The sequence below is a fragment of the Sebastes umbrosus genome, chromosome 8 (assembly GCF_015220745.1).
Source record: "Sebastes umbrosus isolate fSebUmb1 chromosome 8, fSebUmb1.pri, whole genome shotgun sequence".
Lineage (NCBI taxonomy): Eukaryota > Metazoa > Chordata > Actinopteri > Perciformes > Sebastidae > Sebastes > Sebastes umbrosus.
In genome coordinates this window covers 32,500,094-32,522,747 of record NC_051276.1, presented here as the reverse complement: position 1 = coordinate 32,522,747, position 22,654 = coordinate 32,500,094, and the positions used below count along the sequence as shown (strand labels likewise).

At 37.0% G+C, this 22,654-nt stretch overlaps 2 protein-coding genes across 3 annotated transcripts; both read left to right on the top strand.

Moving 5' to 3' along the window:
- The first annotated feature begins 3,405 nt into the window (after window positions 1-3,405).
- On the top strand, window positions 3,406-7,206 carry LOC119493681 (C-C motif chemokine 19-like). Its single transcript, XM_037779183.1, has 4 exons — window positions 3,406-3,597; window positions 5,143-5,266; window positions 5,374-5,488; window positions 6,738-7,206. Exons 1-4 carry the CDS (start codon window positions 3,528-3,530, stop codon window positions 6,768-6,770), a joined length of 342 nt encoding a protein of 113 aa, XP_037635111.1. The 5' UTR covers window positions 3,406-3,527; the 3' UTR covers window positions 6,771-7,206.
- Window positions 7,207-12,788: 5,582 nt separating this feature from the next.
- Window positions 12,789-22,194, top strand: LOC119492690 (ubiquitin carboxyl-terminal hydrolase 3-like). 2 transcript variants are annotated; one of them, XM_037777347.1, is made up of 14 exons: window positions 12,789-12,950; window positions 14,551-14,663; window positions 14,789-14,853; window positions 14,987-15,048; window positions 15,896-16,051; window positions 16,329-16,385; window positions 16,554-16,685; window positions 16,826-16,949; window positions 19,218-19,369; window positions 19,515-19,688; window positions 19,847-19,961; window positions 20,083-20,140; window positions 20,934-21,091; window positions 21,787-22,194. In XM_037777347.1, the coding sequence occupies exons 1-14, from the start codon at window positions 12,910-12,912 to the stop codon at window positions 21,787-21,789; spliced, it is 1,410 nt and encodes a 469-aa protein (XP_037633275.1). In that variant the 5' UTR covers window positions 12,789-12,909; the 3' UTR covers window positions 21,790-22,194. The 2 variants fall into 2 exon arrangements, with proteins under 2 accessions (XP_037633275.1, XP_037633274.1); XM_037777346.1 differs by having other exon boundaries at window positions 12,790-12,950; window positions 14,551-14,659; window positions 14,782-14,853.
- Window positions 22,195-22,654: the final 460 nt, after the last annotated feature.

Genomic DNA, 22,654 nt, shown 5'->3' with positions numbered 1-22,654 from the left:
ATAATGGTTCATGTTATAGGGAACACAGCCCAGCCTGGCTGTACTTCTTCAGAACAGTAAGTGGGAAGAGAAAGTCACACTTTACGCAAATGTGGTGGTATCGGTTTCAATGGAATCACTGTTTTCTCAGAGTGGTGTCACTCCTCTTTTACATGGGAATAATCAACAAGGAAGTTCAGTCAAAGTGTGTAGTAATGCAAGTGTTTGTTCTTACTTTGGGTTGTGATTTATTTAAAAAAAAAGTTTTAAAAAGAGCACCATCATAGCATCTAATGTACTGTGATCATACCAGGATCTCATCTTGTGTGAAAAATCTTTATCTTAACCACAGACTGTATATAAGAAGAGGACGTAGTCACACTGATGTCTCCCATTGGTTTGTGAACTGAGTTTTGAAGCCTTGAGTTTGGCATTTTGGCCGATGCCATCTTAGTTTTCAGCCGTCGCAATCTTGATAGGCTCGTTGGAGATGAACTGCCCCTCGCCTGGAAAGAAGACGAGATCAGGCGGCAGCAGCAGGGGGCAGTGACAAAAAGCTGCGGTCAAGTCGGACAGTCTGCAGCCGTTTCGAGCAGCCTTCAAAGAATTTACAGGAAGGCACAGAAAAAATGACTTCCTGTAGATCCGATCTGTAGGTTACTTGTCGTTTGCAGACCACGTTGGGATTTATTTATATTTGTTTGTAAGTCTATACATACATACATACATACATAATGAGCACTCGTTTGTGTTATATATAGATAACCTTCGTTATTATAATAATTATTATCGACCATACAAGATGTGTTTAACAGATGAAACCTTCATTGCACAACATGAGACTAATACAATGTACTGTTAGATATTACAATTACATAGAAACTCAAAACTAAGAGCCAATCAGCTCTTTGATCAGGCGCAAGCCAGGCGTTTCCCATAATGCCCTGGGTCTTGCAGTCGGTAGAGAGCAACTGCGGCGCCTGGCTCTTAAAACTGCGGCCGCCTCGATCTCGTGAGGTTATCGTTGCCCACGTGTGCATGACGTCAGAGCAAGTCAGCATCAAGTCGGACACAAATCTAACCTGCATGCATTGCGCGGCGATCGCCGGTGATCGAATGAGTCTGTTGTTTTGCAACCAAAAGTGACACGAGAGGGTGGAGCTAAGTACAACTAAACCCTGAATAAGACATTTTTAGGCGACCAAAAATGTTATAATTAACTTTCATGAACTGAAAACACACTGTGAAAGGGTTAAAGTTCTACGAAGCAAACACGGACAACTCCCAGACCGGACAACGCCGTGGTAGCGACCTGTCAATCACAAGGTAGCCCCGCACTAAAGCCTCCCCTGCTTTATGGTCTATTAGACTCTAAATGGGACCATAATCTACTAAATGAACATCATGCTGTATTGAAGAAGACTTGAAACTACCGATTGAGACCATAAACTCATGTTTACAATGTTTACTGAGGTAATAAATCAAGAGAGAAGTAGGCTCATTTTCTCATAAACTTCTATACAATCAGACTTCTTTTTGCAGCCAGAGGAGTCGCCTCCTGCTGGCTATTAGAAAGAATACAAGTTTAACTTGTGGGAACTCAAACCTTTGAATCAGGAAAACATTATCTTTACTTAACTGTCTTCTGAGATGTTTTGTCTTCATGTTACCAGAAAGAGAGCTGACTTCATTGCAGGTGGTTTTTGGAAAACCATATCCGCAAATGTTAATGACTTCAAAGTATTAATATAATAACTAGGGTTTTGTTGACTTTCCATCCATCCATTATCTGTAACTGCTTATCCTATTCAAGGTCACGACGGGGCTGGAGCCGATCCCTGCTGACATTGGGCAAAGGCGGGGGAACACCCTAGACTGGTTGCCAGACTATGACAGTGATGACACATGGAAACAGACAACCATTCACGCCCACATTCACACCTACGGAGAGTCAACAATTAACCTGTTGGAATGTGGGAGAAAGCCCCCACTAACACGAGGAGAACATGCAAAGTCCACACAGACGGGCCACGAGCCGTGTTTGAACCTGTTGTATTTACTATGTTGGACTTTCCCTGCTGGAGCACTTACAGGAAGATAAAAACAGTTAAAGGACCCGAGGTGTCGCCTGCGGCAGGAAAATCTGGCAGGGAATCCAGACAGCAGTCATTGTCAAATGTTTTAGGAGTGAGCACGTAATTACATACCCACATCCTGGCCTGTACCTCTTGCTGTGAGGCGACAGTGCTAACCACTGCACCTGACCTGCACATATAACAATAAACTAGCTTTTTTTATTGGAAGATAAAACTTTTGAATCTACTGCTGCTATTAAATTGAATAGATTGGCCCTATTGTCACGTATCGGCCCGATATCTATCGGTACATCCTTATTTCATAGCTCTGCTAGAATATTCAGCCCGTTCTCAAACCCAGTGCGTCAAATACTTACTGACGCACCGGGCTGTCCATTAACTGCAATGTAAGCCCAGCAGCCCAGCAAACCCAGCAACAGTAAACACTCAAGAAAAAGTGCTGTGGTGACATAGTTTAAAGAGCGTTTAAAGAGACACTCATGGCGGGCGGGACGGGGAGGTGGATGGGTCCAACAAACACAAGGGTTTTCTTCCAGGATGTCCCGTGTGTTACACTTTCACTTTACAATCAGCTGTTCATTCGTGTCCCGTGTTCACGTCAAGTCCCATTTTCACTGTACAAACGTAGTAATTTTAAGCTTTTTTTCCTAGACCTAACTACGAGGTTTTGTCGCCTGAACCTAAGCAAGTGTTTTTGTTTAATTCACGACGTTTAAGCACGTGTTTACTGCGACCGAAAAGTGACGCCGAGGGCTCTGACAAAGCATCAGTATGTGACGAGTTGGAATATTACACGGATTGTGACAGCTTTTCAATATGACTTCCAAAAAAAGCAGCACTGAACACTTGTTTATCATATAAAGCACAGTTTTTCTAAGAGTAGAAGCCAAAAATATTCCAAAATGCTCTTTTAAGGCATTTCTACAATGCAAAGTGTAAATTTGAGTTACAGAGTCAAAGCCATGCGCCTTAATAATGACTATATTTCTGTTTAGCTGCTTCTATTGAAGTGTAAATGTTCATATAGGTGAGTGGTTAAATCACTTGTTTGTTTAAGGATTAGAGAAGTGTGCCAGTTACCGAGAGGTGGCCTGACTCATAGTGTAACAAACCGCTACCTTAGAAGGAGAAGGTCTGAGGATTACTGGGAATTAAAAAAAAGAGCTGGTAAATATATATACAAAGAAGGGAGGGGGATAAGAAGTAGCTTCTCAGTTAATGATGGATTTCAAGTGAGTGACCGAGGGGACAAGAGGAGGAGGAGGAGGAGGAAGAGGAGGCACTGCAGAGAAAATTAAAAGTGAAAGTGGACACTCACAGCATATAAGAGCAGCCAGACCACACAGTATCCTCACATCCTCTTCCACAGCAGGTGCTGAAAGGAAAACCAGGCTCAGCCAATCAGCCTTCCAGAGACACGAAGAGACGACCTCGCCAGCTCAGCAACCAGACATGGCTCCGTGGGGCGACACCAAACTCTTCTTCTGCATCCTCTTCATCACCTGCTGCTGCTACTGCACAGGTGAGTTTTGCATCCTCCCAGGCTCACCAGCAAACTGTAACAGCAATGCCGTTATCTTCCATCTGAGCTGAAAAAGACAACAACAGGATGTAATTTATCTGAGTAAATCTGAGGTTTAAAAACAAATCTGTGGTTTTTCGCTTGACTTGAAAATTCAGCTTTCCGAGTTTGCATTTAGAGTTTTTGAAGTGAATTTTACTTCACCTTAAAACTCACTTTCATCAATTTCTTCAAGTTCTCCTTACAGTCTAAAAGTGTGTCTAAGAGAGGTTTAATGTCTGTATAGCATATGACACCCTCTATCCAGATAAGGAAACACAAAAAAAGAGGAAAGAAAAGTAGCCGTTGCAATAGTGGAATTACAATATGAAGAAACAGAATAGCAGTATTTAGTAAATATAATGTGTAAGATATGAAATAAAGTATATATTAAGTAAACTAACTTGAATAGTTTCAATAAACCGCTTTAATACTGAGATCTATGCAGCACTTAACGACAGGAAAATGAAAGAATGCCTTTAAATAATGTTGTTACATCTGAATATTAGTTAGCAAAGGAGCAAAGTAAACACAGCGAGGCGGCGGTGAGGGCGGTGCTGCTGGTATTCCCCTGTCCTCGGTTACTCTTTGTAGTACAGTAGGTGAAGGTTAACGATTAACTGCTGGAAATCCCAGTCTGGTGACAAGTGAGGCAACTTTCGTTATATCAACAATGACACAACACTACTGCATCCTTAGTAATGATAACTAGGCCTTGAGCATAACAATGCATTTCTTACTGGGGGTCGACTCCAGTTTCAGGAGTTCAGCTCATAATATGTTTATTTTAATCATTGATTGTACTTTTAGCAGTTAGTTTTTGTTTGCCACTCGAGCTTTTATCGTGTCAAAATTCTAGAGATCTTTTTTAAACTTCATTGCAAGATTGCACAGTGCAAATGTTAAATCTACAGTTGCTTACACAGCATCAGTTTTGTATTATCAAGTAAAAGGATATCGAGAAAAAGGTGCACATATGAAGAATTGATGATTCCAAAATAAGATTTATTGAGTACAACTACAACATTCCCACACTGCATCATGTGAACAAGAAGATCCATATTATAGTCATGGTCTTAAGAAATAAAAATACTACATATAATATACATCTTTGTAGATCTACGGAGATCTCAGTCGCCTGTTTCACACGAATACATTTTACTTTACCTGATAGATCTTATTGAAGTTATAACCCGATGTCCGTAATGTGTTCCTGCTATAAAACCTCACCGCTCAAACGTTTGACAGGCTGCAAAGTGTCAGCTTGCCACACCCCATCCTTCACCCACACACATACAAAACCACAAACAAAGGAATTGAATGTAATGTTTTGCAGCAAATTTGCACTTCAGTGATTGGTCGGGACTTATTGTACATTTTATTTCGCTTTTTCTGTGTTTAATCTGATGGTTTTTTTTAAACTAGAATCCTTAGATTGAATCAAGTTATGGCTTGAATTAATTATTGGAATTGATTATAACTAATGTGACCCTCTCTGTCTTTCAGTGACATTTGCGCAGATACCCATGGACTGCTGCTTGAGCGTCAGAAACAGAACAATTGATAAACAAGTTGTTGCAGGCTACCGTCGACAGTACAGCGGACAGGGCTGCTCTATTGACGCCATGATGTGAGTTTAGGTGGTGTGTGTGGGACTCAGGGATGCACAAATACAATCATCGTATCTCACTCTGGCTCATGATGATAATTGATTTGATGATTTGGTGCTCTTTGCAGTTTTCTGGCCAGACGTGGCAAGAAACTCTGTGTGCCTCATGACGAGCCGTGGGTCCAAGACTTGGTGAAGCATGTGATGATCTTGGAGAAACACTGCAAGAAGCACAACTACAAGGTACCTTGTCTCTAGATATTATGCTGCTATGCAACTTAAAAAGGTGTTAAATAAATTGTAATAATCAATTGTTCATTACACATTCCTCACTGAAAACGTAATTACGTTACTTTATTAATTACTCAGTAGCAAAAGTAATCTGTTACATTACTTGTTACATTGCTTTCGTTACTCAGCCTTATTAAGCGACTCTTAAACCGACCCAGTCACCAGAAAAAAATTTAAAAATTGCACATTTCTGCAAACCACAGGATACGTTGAATGTCGGCATTTCTGAATCAAAATTAGATATCATATCAGCCTCGTATCACGCTAGCAGAAACGCACAATGCCACGTGGTTAACATCGTGAAACGATTGGTTAGGTTAAGGCAACAACACTACTTGGCTAAGGTCAGAAAAAAGATCATGGTTTGTGTTAAAATAATCACCTTAACAACATAGTAAATAATTAACCGCTATTAGCGGACTGTCTTACGTAACGTTACGTAACAAGCTTAAAGTCAACGTGTACTTTTAGTTTCACACAGCGGTTTTTCTGGGTGAATTATCTCGCTCTTTATACTCGTTATTATACCACATAACTTTCAATAATTCCTGTTCGATTAACTGCGTCACTTGCTCTGACCGAATGCAAAACCCTTCCCCACAAAAAAACTTCCACATTCAACGTATCCGTGGTTTGCAGAAACGTACAATGCCGACATTTATTCCTGGCGACGGGGCTGCCATAAGCTGCACACCTACACCTCAACGTAAAATCACAAACTGTGAAATCTCTTCAACTCTCCGCACAACAGCGAATATTCTCCAACATGTCAAACTATTCCTTTAAACGTTCATGGTGAGATCTGAGAGTTTGATATTGTTTTACCAACTGCAATGTTGGACACTTGTAGGACATAATTGGTCATTTAAAGCAGCACGATGCACACCGGCCGACTTTATCAACACTTCACTTCGTGAGACTGAATCGAAAAGGAACTGAATTTGCAAAAAAGTTTCCTAGATTGTAATCTATAAGGGCCGTACAAATCTTTACCAAAACCTCCGTCTGTTTAAAGCCTCATTAAGTTGAAGTGTGTTTTGCCATTGAACCGTGAAACCGCAGATGCTGCCAGTGGCTCTGACTCATGAGGTTGTACAGACACCGTATTGCTAGTATGTCTCAACACTTTGGGGCGGGAGCTTCAGTTTGAAGCAGCGATGACGTTATTTGCTTTCGTTTCTAAATATTTGTGTGTCTACAGGACAATCGCTGCATTGGAGTGCCGCATCAGTAAATTGAGAGCGACCTGTGACCCCTCCAGCCACAGCAGCAACAACAGAGCCGGAGATGACCACTGCACGTCAGCGAGGAGGGAGAAGGGATGGATCAAACCAATAAAAAAAAAAATAAATATATATATATATAGAGTGATTTCTATGAGTAAAGAGTTTTATTTACCATTATATTTTATAAAATTATGTTTAAGTTGCAATGAAAATAAAACATTTTGAAGGATTTATATATTTGTTTTATTACATTTCTGTTTTAGAAGACCAAGAATTGTGGAAGAAATTTAAGGGTAGCCTATAAAATGTGAAAGTTTGTAAGAGTGTGTAGCTGCTCAATAAGCTAACTCTGAACAACTGAACTACTCAGGCAGCGCCAGTTTGTTTGTTGTATGGATTTCTTTGAGAGTTATTAATAAAGTCTTGTTTTTTTCTAAATCCTGAGCATGTCTATCATTCTTTGTTGATGACATTCTTCACTGAAAATCAGTAAATGATCTTTGTTTTTTGTATTTGTTTCCTTTGAATCCCACCACAGCTGCTAACAAGTCTTAGTTTCACTTTTATGATTGTTATTTTTAGGTTTACATTGCAATCGTAACATAATGTTTCGGTCATTTGACTCCTTGACGAAGGCTTGATGCCTAAATGCGTCAGTTTGTTTTTAGGTCTAACATGACTATGCCATTACATAAAGGCATTTTAATTGTTTAAAAAAGAGAGTGCCTTGAAGTTTTCTTGTTATTTTTATCATTTTATCATTATCCGATTAGAGAAGAGGACCCGCTCCTTATGTAGATATGAAGGGCTCATTCTACGCTAACAAAAGCACAACGGTTCTTAGTTTCAGCTGATTATACACTAATGAAAACATAGTTATGAATATTATATTCCATTTCTGCTAATATAAATGAAATGTTAAACATTGTTCCTTTAACTTGTCATGTAGCGTCCCCATGGCCGTAGACTGGTTTTATTAGGGAGCCCAAGGTGCATATTGGCTCATTTATCTAGAAAGTTTGACCATCAATAACCCCATATTCAGCAACTGTGCCACCAATTAATGTGAACGCATCAAAGAATTCTTTAAAATAATATTCGACTTCTGAAATAATCTTTTTCGAGCTAGTGTGTTCTGACTTTGGACACTTGCTACCATCTATCATGAATGAATGAATGAAATATTTAATTGGGTTCATGTTTTTGTCAGTTTGAAGGGCCAGTTTCCTTTAAATTAAGCATTAGTTTACGGACTTAAACTCACAGATTTTGGCCCGGAGATACACAGTAGCAGGACTTCACTTGTGAGTGGAGCCCATGCTCTCCTCGGTGAATGGAAAAAGTTGTTATAAAAGATCCTGCAGATCCAGTTTGTCTGAGCTTTTGTGGCTGTTGAAAAGCTGCCGAGTTGGCATCTTTTGTGAGCTTGCACAACTCTCCTTTCAAAGTAACTTGAAACCTTTAGTTTAAGTGCATGAGAGGTTAATTGGGCATCTCTGTCGAGGTGGTTTTGTATACATTACATAAAGAAAAAGACAATAATACTTGGATTGTGAGATGAATTTGGGGAATGCATATTAACAGGCTGCTATTAAATGTACCGTCAACTTGATTGAAGTCAACAGTGTCACCAGAAATAGTCAACAGTGTTTGTTAAAGGAAAGATTTTTTTATAGATTTTTCTCAAGATTCAAACTTTCTGATGATGAGCAGATTGATTTCCCTGACCCCGAAGGTCACACCGCTACAACAGACCTACAGTATTTATCCAGCTACTCTTTAATCTGAGAAGATGGAGTGTCACCCATTCACCTTTTAATCCTTTTATACACTTCCTTGATAAAAAAGAAAGGATTGCATTTCACATTTTGGGGCGTTTTGCAGAGCCAATAGTCTACAGTGACTGTGCCAAAGTTAATGTGACGTGCACGAGAAAAAAACAAGAAAGAAATTAGAGGAAACTGTTGAATGGAAAATACCGGGAAAGAAATATAACAAAGGTGAGGGGTTCATATGAATGCCATGGAATAAATGACTATTTGTCTGTCACCTCTTTGATGCTATTGTAAATATTGCCTTTGCGCAGTAACTTCCCCATGTTGCCAAATCCCTTGGCTTGCTCTCAGTTTTGGCAGACCGCTATGAATGGTGCAACCCACGTTATGGATTTCTATGGAAAATGTCTTCACTGTTCAGGGGAATCCAGTTCCTTCTTCCTTGTGATGAACACATGAAAGATTACGAACCGTGACGCACATACAATTCACAGACTAGTGTGTCAGATAGAGCAAGTCTGGATGTGTTTCTGCAAGAAGGATTCATAGAAATATTATCAAAAATATGATGCATTTTTTACACACGAGTTCACAAATGTGCTCATATTTGAACATCTTCAGATACACAACATGACCAAAGGTATGTGGACACATGAACATCACAAACACATGTGATAGTTGAACATGTCTTTCTAAACCATGGGCATTGATCTGCTCCTATAACAGCCTCCACTCTTCTGGCTCCTGCAGGGATTTGCTCCCATTGAGCCATAAGAGTGTCAGTGAGCTCCAACAACTGGTGTTTGTGGGTGATCAGGTCAGGCTCACAGTCGGTGTTCCAGTTCATCCCAAAGGTGTTGGACGGGGCTGAGGTCAGGACTTTGTGCAGACCAGTCAAGTTCTTCCACACCAAACTGGGAAAACCATTTCTTTACGGGACCTAGCTTTGTGCACGGTGGTATTGTCATATTGATACAGAAAATGATCTTGGACAAAAGTGTCCATATATTATTGGTCATGTAGTGTATGTTGAAGGATTGTGTGTTCTGTGTAGGGCAGGGGTCAGCAACCTTTACTATCATAATATTACGAGAAAAAAGTAGTAACATTACGAGAATAAAGTCATAACTTTACGAGAAAAAAAGGCTTAATATTACGAAAATTAAGTCATAACTTTACGAGAAAAAATTTCGTAATATAACAAGAATAAAGTCATAACTTAATGAGAAAAAAAAATCGCAATAATACGAGAATTAAGTCATAAATTTACAAGAAAAAAAGAAAATAACATCTAAAATTACTACTTTATAATATTATGACTTTATTCTCATAATATTATGATTTTATTCTTGAAATCTCAGATTTATTTTTTCTCCTCAATGTGGCCCTAATACTCCGTCGTATCGTCCTACTATAGACCTACAACAATGATAAATAAAAATTAAAATGTAAACAAAAAACAGTTATTCATTTCCAATTTTTAAAAATCCATAGGGAGCCACTGGAGAGGAGCTAAAGAGCCCCACGTGGCTCCGGAGCCGCAGGTTGCAGACCCCTGGTGTAGGGTGACCAGGTGTCACACTTTACAAGGGACTGCACAGCATTTTTATCCCTTATTGTCCCACGTCCCACATATTGAGACGATGTCCCTCATTTTCATTGGCTCGAGTTTACAAAAGTCAAACTGCTGCAGGACAGATCAAATCTGGCTTTTATCCAATGACAGCTGTCATCACGAGGCTGTGTGAAACTGTGCACATGCGGGTCAAGTGCAGGTTAACATTTCACCATCTTTGCTACGGTATGAAAAATGGAGAAAATTGTGAGTCACCGCAAGGTCACAAGCTCTGCAGATTTAGGCGGAATATGATGGAAACTACCACAAAGAAAAGGAAGAGCAGCTACAACAAAGACTGTGAAACTACTTATAAGTATTTATAAGCCCGTGGGAAGTCTGAAATCATTATTGGAGCTAAAATATTGTTCTGCGAGTTTAAACATTGCTATTAGTTACCATAACCCAAGATGTTGAGTCTATAAGTCAACATGATCCTGTAAGGCTTTAACTGCAAAAATGACCTTAAGAGGCAATTCTGACCTGAGTTTAATAGGAGTGGATACAGATCGTCAAACACTACAGACTGATCTGACTGAACTAATAAAGGAGAAAGTAAATATACTACTTCTAACACTGTGTGCCTGCACTGTTGTAAGAGCCTGAATACTGCAGATCAGTGAACTTACAGCTGATCCAGCTTATCTTTATACAACATCGGCACCATCTGGTGGCTGAAGTGCATCCTCATTAAATATACTGTACAGTAGGTAGTATGATAATATCAGTATATTGATACAGTACATTATGTTTTCTTCAGTCACAATGTCAGGAAAAAAGTTTGTTTACAAGAAAATGTAGATTTTTATTATTAGTATTATTTTTAAAGCTCTAATATGTTGATTTAATTAGAGTGAATACAAGAAAATGTATTTTTTATATTAGTATTATTTTTTTATGCTCTAATGTTGATTTAATTAGAGTGAATGCAAGAAAATGTAGTTATTTTATATTATTGTTATTTGTTTCTAGCCCTAATATGTTGCTTTAACGTGGGCAGGCAGCAAACACCTGTATGTAGAAACAAAGAGGCAGAAAACTGAAACTTGCATTCAGCTCAACTGCAGGATTTATTCTGCTTCCTCAACATAGGAAATACTTGATTAATGACTTCCCGAAGTAATAAACAAAATGCTCGTTGTGGCATCAGGTACGTAACAGCATCTTCAAGTATAGAGATATCACCATATCTTCAGAAAAAGTGGTTTTGCCCCCTGGATGTGCATGCACCCAGTAATGTTCGTATACAAGAAACCCGTCTATATCTCAGCATTTCATTCATTTCTGTGAGGAAAACTAAATTAAATTGTCATATTTAAACTTTGGATTATTATTTAAGATATAAAGAGGATAAGAGCACGGTGAAGACATGAACACAAGTTATATTCACAGTGCCTTCCCTCTTTGCAAAACAGCCTCATCCTGCATGCCAACCCGGTCTCACGGGGCGTATAAATAGCACGACATTACATTCTGCATGTCATGAGGACGCATTTTAGGCTTTCTGTGTGTCATTTGTACGCCACGCAACAAAACTACAGTAACATCTGCAGTTAGGTTGAGGCAACAAAACCACTTAGGTTTAGGAACAACGTCATGGTTGGCCTTAAAATAGTATGTCAAATACGTATGGACATAACGTAACATAACTATGGAAAAAACACATCACAAACATCACTAAAAATGAATTATTAAATTATTCTGCATTACTAGCTCTGAGCGTAGCGTAAAGAGCTGATAGAACAATTGCCAAGCATCAGGGAGAAGAAAACGCTGAATTTGTAAAAAAAAAAAACAAGCCTGTTGAGTATGTGTGATTGTTAAAAAAAATAAAAAAATAAAATACAGAGAATTGTAATAAAAGTTCCTAAAAAAAACAGGAAAACTCATCTCTGATGCAATATTCACTTGGAATCGATTAATCTGCTCAAAATTCATCCAATTATACACAAACTACCTGCAATACTTGCATTGACTATTTGGGTTAATCTTACAGTTTATCAGTTGTTCTGTACTGTTATTGTTTTGAATTGAATATAATATGGAATATCCATAAGATATGTCACTCAGTCAGGGGTCTTCAGTTTATTCAATAATAGAAAGGGGGTCCCTTATAAGGAAAAAGGTTGGCTATCACTGACATAATTTACCATCAAGGTGTATTTGGTGTATATTTGTTTGGTGTATATTTGTACTTGTCACAGCCATGAGTAGTAAGAATTAGTGAGTGCATTTCACAACATAAAGTTTATATCAACATTAAATCAATATAATATTTACTGAACACCTGCGAGATATGAGAAAAAGTAGGCCTGTGCCTCTGGGGTCTGCAGGGACCCCAGTTGCGGGGTTATTATTTGTATAGTATTAGTGTCTAAATGCTTCTAGCTAGCTAGTGGAGGATTTACAGTATATACAGTAAGATTTAAAACATAACATGACATCATCAACGTTCCATCATCATCAACATTCCATCATCAACGTTCCATCATCAACATTCCATCATCATCAACATTCCATCATTTGCATACAGAACAGAATGCAACAGAAATCTAAATTATGACATCATGATTCACATTCTAGAATTATTAGAATTATGTTCTATAGTCACAGGGTTACTGATGGATCAGTTGAACTTGAAGACCCCAGCAGTACAGACAGAGATTAGCGAGATTACCCGTTAACTACCAGTCTTACATTTGTCAAATTTAGCAAAACTAAGATGGAAAATAGATTTTTTTTTTTAAATCTACGAAGATGGCGCATGAGGTGAACCAGCACTCCCGCCCTCAGAAAGGGTAAGGAAATACATAACTGTCATTTTACTATTATCCCAACTGCTTCTATAGTTTTAATTAGCTGCCTGTATTAGTAAGGGTTTAGATGGTTTTACCAAAAGCATTTAAGTAAAAACACAAGTGTTTAAATGTTTTAGGATGTGGTGGTACAGAGCCTGAGACCTGCTGACACTTTAAAGCAAAACAATTAATTGGTTTTGAACTGTGAAAATCTTGGAGCACTAAAATTATATCTAAATAAAATAAATTAGATTAAATTAGATACAGGCAAAAACATTGTTTTTCAATGCACTGGTTAATTTTGAGATTTTGGGCTATTTTGCTTCCATAACATGTGGAAAGAAAACATCCAAAATACACATTTGGGTGTTTATTTTATTACATTTTGTCTATTTGTGCCTGTAGATTTCTCTTAAATTCACCAAAGGTTACCATTAGATAATGCCTCATTTGCATATTTAAACTTAAATTTCATAAAACCTGTAATACAAAAAATAATTGTCTTAATGTCAGTAATGAACTGGGGAAGTTTCATGATGATATCCATTAGTTAAATTCTTTACCATATTCACCTGCATTGTCTTGCAAAATGTATGTAATTTTACAATCCATATCTTTAAAGGCCGTTTTCTTTAAATTAGTTTTCTCTCAAACTCTGAGCCAGAAATCTCCACTTCAGTAGCACTCACATACATCAAACTTTCCAGTTTCATTCCTATCTATAATCTGAAGGTTTTTACAGAGGGCTTTGTTCATATATCATCCATAGCCTGATTTATACAACATTTTATTCCTAAAAACTTGGTGAAATTGATTTTTTTTTTTTGCTGTCGACAGTATTTTCTGATTTATGGAGTGATAAAAAGAGATATCCAAAATTCCCGTCTTTAAAAAACCTTTGACTCTAATATGTCAACAAAATCAAACAAGAATTTTGAACCTGGCTTTATTCAATGTTCAGATTTCTGTTCTGAAATTGTTTGCAAATTAGCACACATTTAATAAGAGAATGTCTCATTTGCATATTCAAAACATATATTTTCATAAACATGTAATATAAAAAATAACAGTCAAAAATGTAAGTAATCAACTGGGGATGTTTCGGGTTGATATCTATCTGTAGTGTCTCTAACTCTTCAAGTTTGTGGCAATATGTTTTGCAATAATTAAAATAATATTTGGGCTGTTTCTCTTTGCTTTTAGTTTATTTATTTTACTTTTCTTCTTTTTTTCTTTCCCCTTATTATTATCAATAAATAATAATAATAATAAAATTACTACTAATAATAATTTGGCTGTTTCTCCTTGATTTTATTTATTTTTCTTTATATATAGTATATATATGCCTCATTTGCATATTCAAAACATACATTTTCAGAAACATGTAATACAAAAAATAATAGTCTTAATGTGAGTAATCAACTGGGGATGTTTCATGTCGATATCTATCTGTAGTGTCTCAAAGTCTTTAAATATGTGACAACATTTTATGCGATTGTGTTGATTGTGAGAATGATTATTCTATTGAAACAATTCTTGCAAATTATTTCTGACTTATGCCTCTGCTAAACATGAAAACTGTGTTTCTCTTTAACACCAGTATCCTAAAAACTCCTGCTGCTCCAGTCACCGCAAAGCCAGCTAAGGCTGGAACAGACAAAAAGACCAAGAAGATGAAACTGTGCAATCGTCTCTTCAGTCGGTTTAAGGTATGTTTGACAGAAAGTGTCAGACTTTTAACCTCATGTAGAGTATTCTTCAACTTTACATTTGTTGATGACCACAAAAATAGATGTTGTTTTCTCATAATATTGTTTTTACTCCACAGAAGAAAGTAGGTGTACCCAAGGAGGAAACAGCCAAGAAGATGTCCTTTTGTTGTTGGCTGTTAAAGTGTTGGAAGGTATGTTTCACAGAAACAGCCAATGTGACCACATATTCACCAGTCAGGACTAAATCAGAGTACTGCTATAGTTCATTGTTCGTTCATATGTGTTTGTTTATTGAACCATGAATGTTTGTCTTTCCTCCAACAGAGAAAACATCGGGTCGCACCACAACAAGAGGAGAAGAAGAACTCTCCGAAACCTCAAAGGGGGTAATGACATTAATTTAACGCTGCTTTCAGTGTCAGGAACAAAGAAAGTGTTGATGGTTTTCTTATTTTCATCAATACTGTATACTCACATACATATTTATTATCATTTTTATTTTCAACTGACTTACTTACCATTACTATTATTACTACAATCATTATTAATATTAATATTAATATTAATATTAATAATAATAATGATAATAATAATTTGGCTGTTTCTCTTTGCTTTTATTTTTTTTATATTTCCCCCTCACATAAAAATATTGCTTTTGGATTTATGATTATGTTACAGCATGTTCTTTGTCTTAGTCATTGATAGTGTATGATGAAATTATTTATTTTTTTATCTTTCAGATCAAAGTACGTGTACGGTTTAACAGAGTCAATAAATTGTAAAAAAGAAAATTACTTTAACGTTGCTTTCGGTGTCAGGAACAAATACAGTGTTGATCATTTTCTTATATTCACTGATCAATACTGTATACTCACATACATAATCTACTTAATCTGACATGCTATCATCTTTTTAACTATAAATAACCTTTACAATAATCATCATCATACAGTTATCTGGTCAAAATGAGGTTGTTTTAGTTTAAATCGTGCAGTAATATTCTGTAGAGAGGGGATTCTTAAAACAATTTCTTTATTATATATTTTTTATTTTCAACTCACTTTCTTGCATTATTATATTATTATTATTTGTTGTTTTAATAACAATAATTATAAAATATTTTGGCTGTTTCTCTTTGCTTTTATTTTAGTTATTTTTCTTTTCATATTTATATATTTATATAATTTTACCTTAGTTCCTCTCTTGACAATGACAATCTGTTTCTTCTTCCAGAAACAACCCTGTAGAAGTGAACGTGTCAGATCGTACAGAAGTCAAGCCGTTCGTCCCACCGCAGGATGATGACCCTTTGCCTGATGCCTCGTTCCCGGCATGTTTACCCGACACCACTGCCCCGAAGGCGCTAAAGCTGGGGGAGCAATCCATATGGTGAGTGAAAAACTGTCTCCACATTTCCTAATCTTCTAAATCTCAATCTTAGACAAAAGTTCATCTTTAAAGGCCCAGTTAGTTATTTTTTTCACCACATAGTATTCATATTTACAACACAATTTTGACTTAAAGATTAAATTTGATGTGTTTCTCATGTGTGTTTTCATGATATCACTAATGTTAACAAGCATTAGAAAACATCAGCTTTTTCTAAAGTGTTCAGCCTTTTAATGTGTTTATTAACTATGTCTTTGTGTTTTTTATGTCTCTGTAGCACCAAACGTAGTTTTGTCGGAGGCCTTAACGGGGGTTCAAACGCCATCTGCTACGGGTGAGTACATCTGCAAATGAATCAAAGTTGTAACGAGGCACGAATCCATCAAACCAAACTAGAATATGTGTGCATGTTGGGAGATACATGAGCTCCAGTTTGTGATTGGTCAGTGAAGATGTGATGATGTTGACGTGCGTTCTGACTCGCTGTGTTTTTGTGTTTCAGGTTGCCAAACATTGGCCAGAACTGCTACATGATCTCCACCCTGCAGAGTCTACTGACACTGGAGGACTTCATGGGTGACATCAGCCGCATGGAGAACATCTGGAGTTCAGCCCCCAAGGCTCAAATGATAAAGTACAGCAGCCATACCCACACACACACACACACACATACACTCATGTCATCCTCAAGTGTCTCCACAACCCCGAGGAACAAAATGAAATAACAGAGCTAACAGCAGAAATGCTTCATTTCATTTATCTCACCCTCTGCAGGAGATTGATGGAGATCAGGAACGCTCGCACCTCCACAAACGGTCAAATTAAAATCGCCGCACTGGATTCCTTTAAGGCGGCGGTGTCTGCCTGCGCTCCTGAGTTCGGGAACAACCAGCAAAAAGTGAGTCAGCTGGTTTCATATTTTGTTGTTTCATCACCTCTGTAGCATCCCTGACTGAATGATGGAGTAACTCTCCATCTGACGGTTCACAAAAGCTTTGTTTGCTCCAAAGAGTATGCTGTGACCACACCGAAAGAGCTGCAGAGAAAACAAAACAAAACAAAAATTATTTCAATTTTTAACTTTACACAAATGACAAGCTCTGATAGCGTGCTACGGATAAGCATGTTTAACTTAACATGTAATTATTAGTCCCCCTTTAAACTAAATCACACATAAAACATAGCAAAAGCATTCAGTGAAAATGTAATCCATCCCAGTTCAAGCATGCCTTGCATAGCGTGGTGCAGGAATGAGTCCTAAAACACGGAAATGAGTTAGCGTTTTAGCACTTCCGGTTCCCTCGTCTGGAAGTCAATGGGTTTTTTTAATTGTTTTTTAGTTAGATGCCTGAAATAAGGTCTGCGGTTAACACAAGCTTAATAGATTTTAATGTTTTGTTCTACGATATAAAATACGTCACTCGTGAATTTTGAAACTTTTATATGTCTTAGATAAGGCGGTTGCTAACAAGTGACTAAATGAGACTACAAAACGTCATCACGCCGACTCGTCCACTTCATGCAACCGCGGTGTAGTCGGGTGTAGTTTATAGCCAAGGTTAGCTTTTTGCTTCTGGCGATTGCATTCACACTTCAGGTTGCCCCAAATGATTACATTACAGCTTGTTTAGCGGCTGGCGGCTGCAGCGTTCTCCCTCAATACTGGACCAATCACAGAAAGTGTTGTCCCCGTTAGTCACTTTGACACAAAAACATGGGTAAATAGGGTTCAGGTTGAAAAATACCGAAGTTATCCTTTAACTGTTCAAATGATTTAAGGCTGCCATCCTTATGAAGTTGGTGTAGATTAGTGAGTCCATGTTCGGACCATCTGCATCTGTATGGGAGGGTAATAAATCCTTTACAAATCTGAAATTGGTTAGTGCTGAAATTACTTTAAGCAATCTAAACGATTCCTCAAATGTTTAGTGTGACTCTCGTCCATTCACTGGATTTTCTCATAAGGAGATGTCTAGAAAATTATATATTATATTTCATCCATATTGCAAAAACCAACAGCAATAAATCCTAAACCGGAAATTAGTTAGTTATTTTAGCACTTCCTGGTACAAATTTTTTATTGAACAAATTCAGATTTACAATCATGGCTCATAGATCAATGCATTAGAGTAAAAGGACAAAGTGCATACAGAACAAGAACAGATAAAATATGTAAAATTATACATGAAAATAATAATAAATTAAATTAATTAATATTCTTCTATTATACTAAGAAGTTTCAATGCATTTTAAGTGCAATTTTATGCATTTTAAGGGCTTTTATGTAAGAAAGAAACTCAGAATGAAACACATTAAACCAGGTTTCACTTTCATAAACTTGGATTTGTGCAAATACAATTTTCCAAGAATGAGAATGTTATTCACCAGAAAGTCATCTTTGTTATTGTCCATGACAAGTCCATGAACACCATAAACAATGTCCTTTAGAGAGAAGTTTCCCTGGTTCAAGTAGCTGAACACTAATTGCTTGTTAGAATGAGTTAATTAACAGCAGGTTGAGCCACCATGGCCTCCCTGCTCGCTTACAAACACACTCTCTTTTTAACTAAGCAAAACTACGAGAATACATTATAAAGTCTCTTATTATCAACTATATTAGTAAACTAAATATTGACAAACCTTGTTTCTTTATCAGCAAGTTGCTAAACAAACAAAAAGAGTAAGAAACAATCGTTTTAATGTCTTTTTCCTCCTACAAAATAAAAGCACCCACCTTAATAACTAACAGGTTCTCTTACCGGTGTTATCCTTTCAAAATAAAATCACCCAACTTTATAACAGGATAAATATATACATTAACATTTAACCTGCATCAGGCTAAAGAACGCTTTTGTCCATCAGTCCATCTTGATGCTAAATAATAATTAATGTGCTGCTAAACACATGTAAATCCAGAGGACAGATGGTCATGTTGTAATGGGTTATGTAGGAATAATGGTGATGTGTTTTGTTTTTTGTGTGATGGGTCTTACTTGTCTGTCTGTCTACGGTAACATACTATTGTATGTGTACTTTTTCTCAAAATGAGCTGGCTCTTTTTGAGGGTTTAGTGTAAATATGTGGTTTTATATATAGATAAATGTTATGTTTATAGAGAGTGATGTGTTAATATTAAACAAAGTATAAACTCCTCCTGTGTGTTCAGGACGCTCATGAGTTCCTGACTACGGTCCTGGACCAGGTGAGGAGTCTGGCCCCTCTGCTGAAGAGAAAAGCAGCTGTCCTGGTCAGGACTTACACCTGCCCCGTCGAGCACCACATGATGTTCAAAATGGAGAACATCCGGATGTGCAAGAGGTAAGACTGCACAGTTCAGCGTCACACACATGGCCAGCTCGCCACACCTGAACCCCCTTAATGATTTGGTCTGGAAACAGCCCTTCTCTGGTGCAACGCGGTTGCATTCTGACCTGATCTTTGCATTGTCCCCTTTAATATGCAGCTGTAGATCCCAATCAAAAATGCTGGAGGAGTTCACCTCTCTGTCTCTGGACCTGGTTCCTGGAGGATGTGTGGAAGAGATGCTGCAGAAGAGCCTGGAGACGGAGTTGGAGTTCAAGTGCAAGTGCGGGGGGAAAACGTCGGTGCTAAAATCGTCATTCGCCACTCTGCCAAAGTAAGTGACATCACATCCAACATAAATGATCACCTGACCTGGGTGGCTCCCAAACTGGGCTCCACTGACCTTTAGATTCATAATAATCAAACAAAACCCAACGTCCCTACTTTCAACTCGACACTCATTGTTATGTATTTTCATATCTTTTCCTTCAGAGTGCTCATCTTGCATCTGAAGCGTTTTCGCTTCAGTCCCTCGTATCCATACAGGCTTGAGAAGGCAGGTGATCCCGTCAAGCTGCTGAGGGACCTGGTGGTCTCCTCCAAACAGGTAAAACAAACAAAAACACCTGAGAACAAACACAAACATCAGATGACGATATGAATATAAACATGTGGACTATATGTGCTGTTGTTAACCCTTTATTATCATTAACTGTGTTCCCTCTCAGGGTGGCGGCTGCTACAGTCTGGTCAACGTCATCGACCATTTTGGCACCTTGAAAGCAGGTAAGAAAATCCCACACTGAATGTGACCGTCTGTTGTCCTCCGTCATGTTAGAAAAGTTCAACCAATGATGGAAATAACTGATTATAATTAACAGTTTTTAGTGGAACTTTATTCCCTATTTTTTTTCTTGATTTTGGTATTAGCACTCTTTGCTTTTTTAATATTTATCATTATTTATTTACAAAACTCTTATGTTTCCTGCAGATTTTTCACATTCTGCTACCTTTCTATATTTTATTTAGAAAAACATAAAATTTCAAATATCTTTTTGGTACCGCTTTTTAATAAATTGTAACTAACGGTTTTATTAATGGTTAATGCATCACTCACTAATGCTTCAATAGTGAGTTATAAGCCATTACTTAGAAAATGCCAAACCTTTTATTAATGATTTAAAGGGATAGTTCGGGGGAACTGAAGACGGTATATCGCTCTGTTCAAAGCCACCAGACTCCATTGACAAAAACAGTAATTTTACCTCTCAGAACACGGGAGTTGCCGGTCTACGGCTGCCTCGATCGGTTAGTTTGTTTGTGTTATTGTGTGACTTCAGTGAATCCAAACTAACTAGGTAAACTGTCAAAGTTAACGTGATAATAAACACGTTAATGCAAATTTGTCTTAAGGCCACTCATTTCTTTAACGAATTAACGCAACTTGCAATTTTTAGGTTGTAGCGGGCTCAGTTTTAGAGCTACAAAAACACTAAATCACTGTTGTCTGGTATCAGTTCACCTTCATAGCCTTTACTATGTCTTAAGTTATTAACAACAACAATCTCTCTCCTGTTAGGACACTACATCTCTGAAAGCGTGCACCCTGAAGTTTGTCCAGATGAGTTTGACGACCGCTGGCTCACCTTCAACGACTTGAAGGTGACTGAAACGACGGGCTGGTCCGTTTGTGAGAGGAGGCAGGAGGATGCATACATCCTGTTCTACAAAAGACACGTAAGATGACAACACCGTCACATCCTCAACTCAAGTCCAGAAGAAGAGAGAGATTTTTAAATGCACATGAAACATATTTCATATTACATATTGCTTGAGGGGGCTTAAAGCAGATTAGTAACGTGGCCCTAGCACCCCATAGCCCTATGGAGGACGGAACCTGCCAGAATAAAAAATAAATAAATAAATGACCAGATAAATAAATATGCAATTAAATGTACCAAAAATAACATTAAAAATAAATGTAGGTCAAATTAATTAATTAAAAATGTGACATGAATTCATATTTCTTTTAATTTGCTTCTTTATTTATTTACCTTTGAATTAATTCCCCAAACTATCTACTATTCTATTTAATTTTCCCTTTTATTTATTTATTTATATTAGCTTAAAATGTATTTAAAGCTAATATAATTTTATATGACAACTTTATAATTCAATTTAATATTTTTATTCATTTATTAAATTGATTTATTCATTAAATTTATTTTTAAATGTATTTATTTTCTCATTTATTTTAAATTTATTTTCAAAAAATATATTTATTCTCTATTGAATTGTATGTATTTATTTATTTCTACATGATTTTCCTTTGCATTTCCCCCTTATTTATTTATGTTTTGTGTCAGAAGAAGAAACATTTTTAAATGGACATGAAACATAGTGTTTACTGAATGATGTGTGTTGTTTTTCAGTAGTGGAACTAAAGACCTGGGCGGGGGGGACCTGAGCCACATGAAGAATCATCGTCATCCCCACAATGGAGCACAGATAAGTCACAGTAAGAGGAAAGGTAAGTCTTGTCTTCTTTTCTTGTGGTCTTGAGTTGCACGTGGAACTGGATGACAGATGACCGTGGCCAGTAACATCTGAAGGTCACGCCCTCGACCCCCTGGCCGCCCTGCCCATAGGAGGATGGGTTCCCCAGAAAGCCTGGTTCCTCTCAAGGTTTCTTCCTCAGAAGGAGTTTTTCCTTGCCACCGTCGCCTAATTACTGTAGAGCAGGACCAGTCTGACCCCTCCGCTGTAGAGATGGTCCTGTATTGTACCAGTTTGGCTCGCTCTCTGGGGAGAACTGATTGATAAAATGTGACATAAATAGATATTTTGCTTCTTTATTTATTTACCTTTAAATTAATTCCCCCATCTACTGTTCTATTTAATTTTCCCTTTTATTTATTTATTTATATTAGCTTAAAATTTATTTGAAGCTAGTATAATTTTATAATTAAATTTAATAATTGTATTTATTTTTATACGTATTTATTTTTTATTTATTCAACATTTATATAACATTAAAAATAAATAAATAAATGTGACATAAATTGATATTTCTTTTAATTTGCTTCTTTATTTATTTACCTTTGAATTAATTCCCCTATATATCTATTTATTGTTCTATTTAATTTGACCTTTTATTTATTTATATTAACTTAAAATGTATTTAAAACTAATATAATTTTATAATAAAAAAATAATTGTATTTATTTTTAAAATTTATTTTCAAAAAATATTTATTCACTATTAAATGATATGTATTTATATAATTTCTACATGATTTTC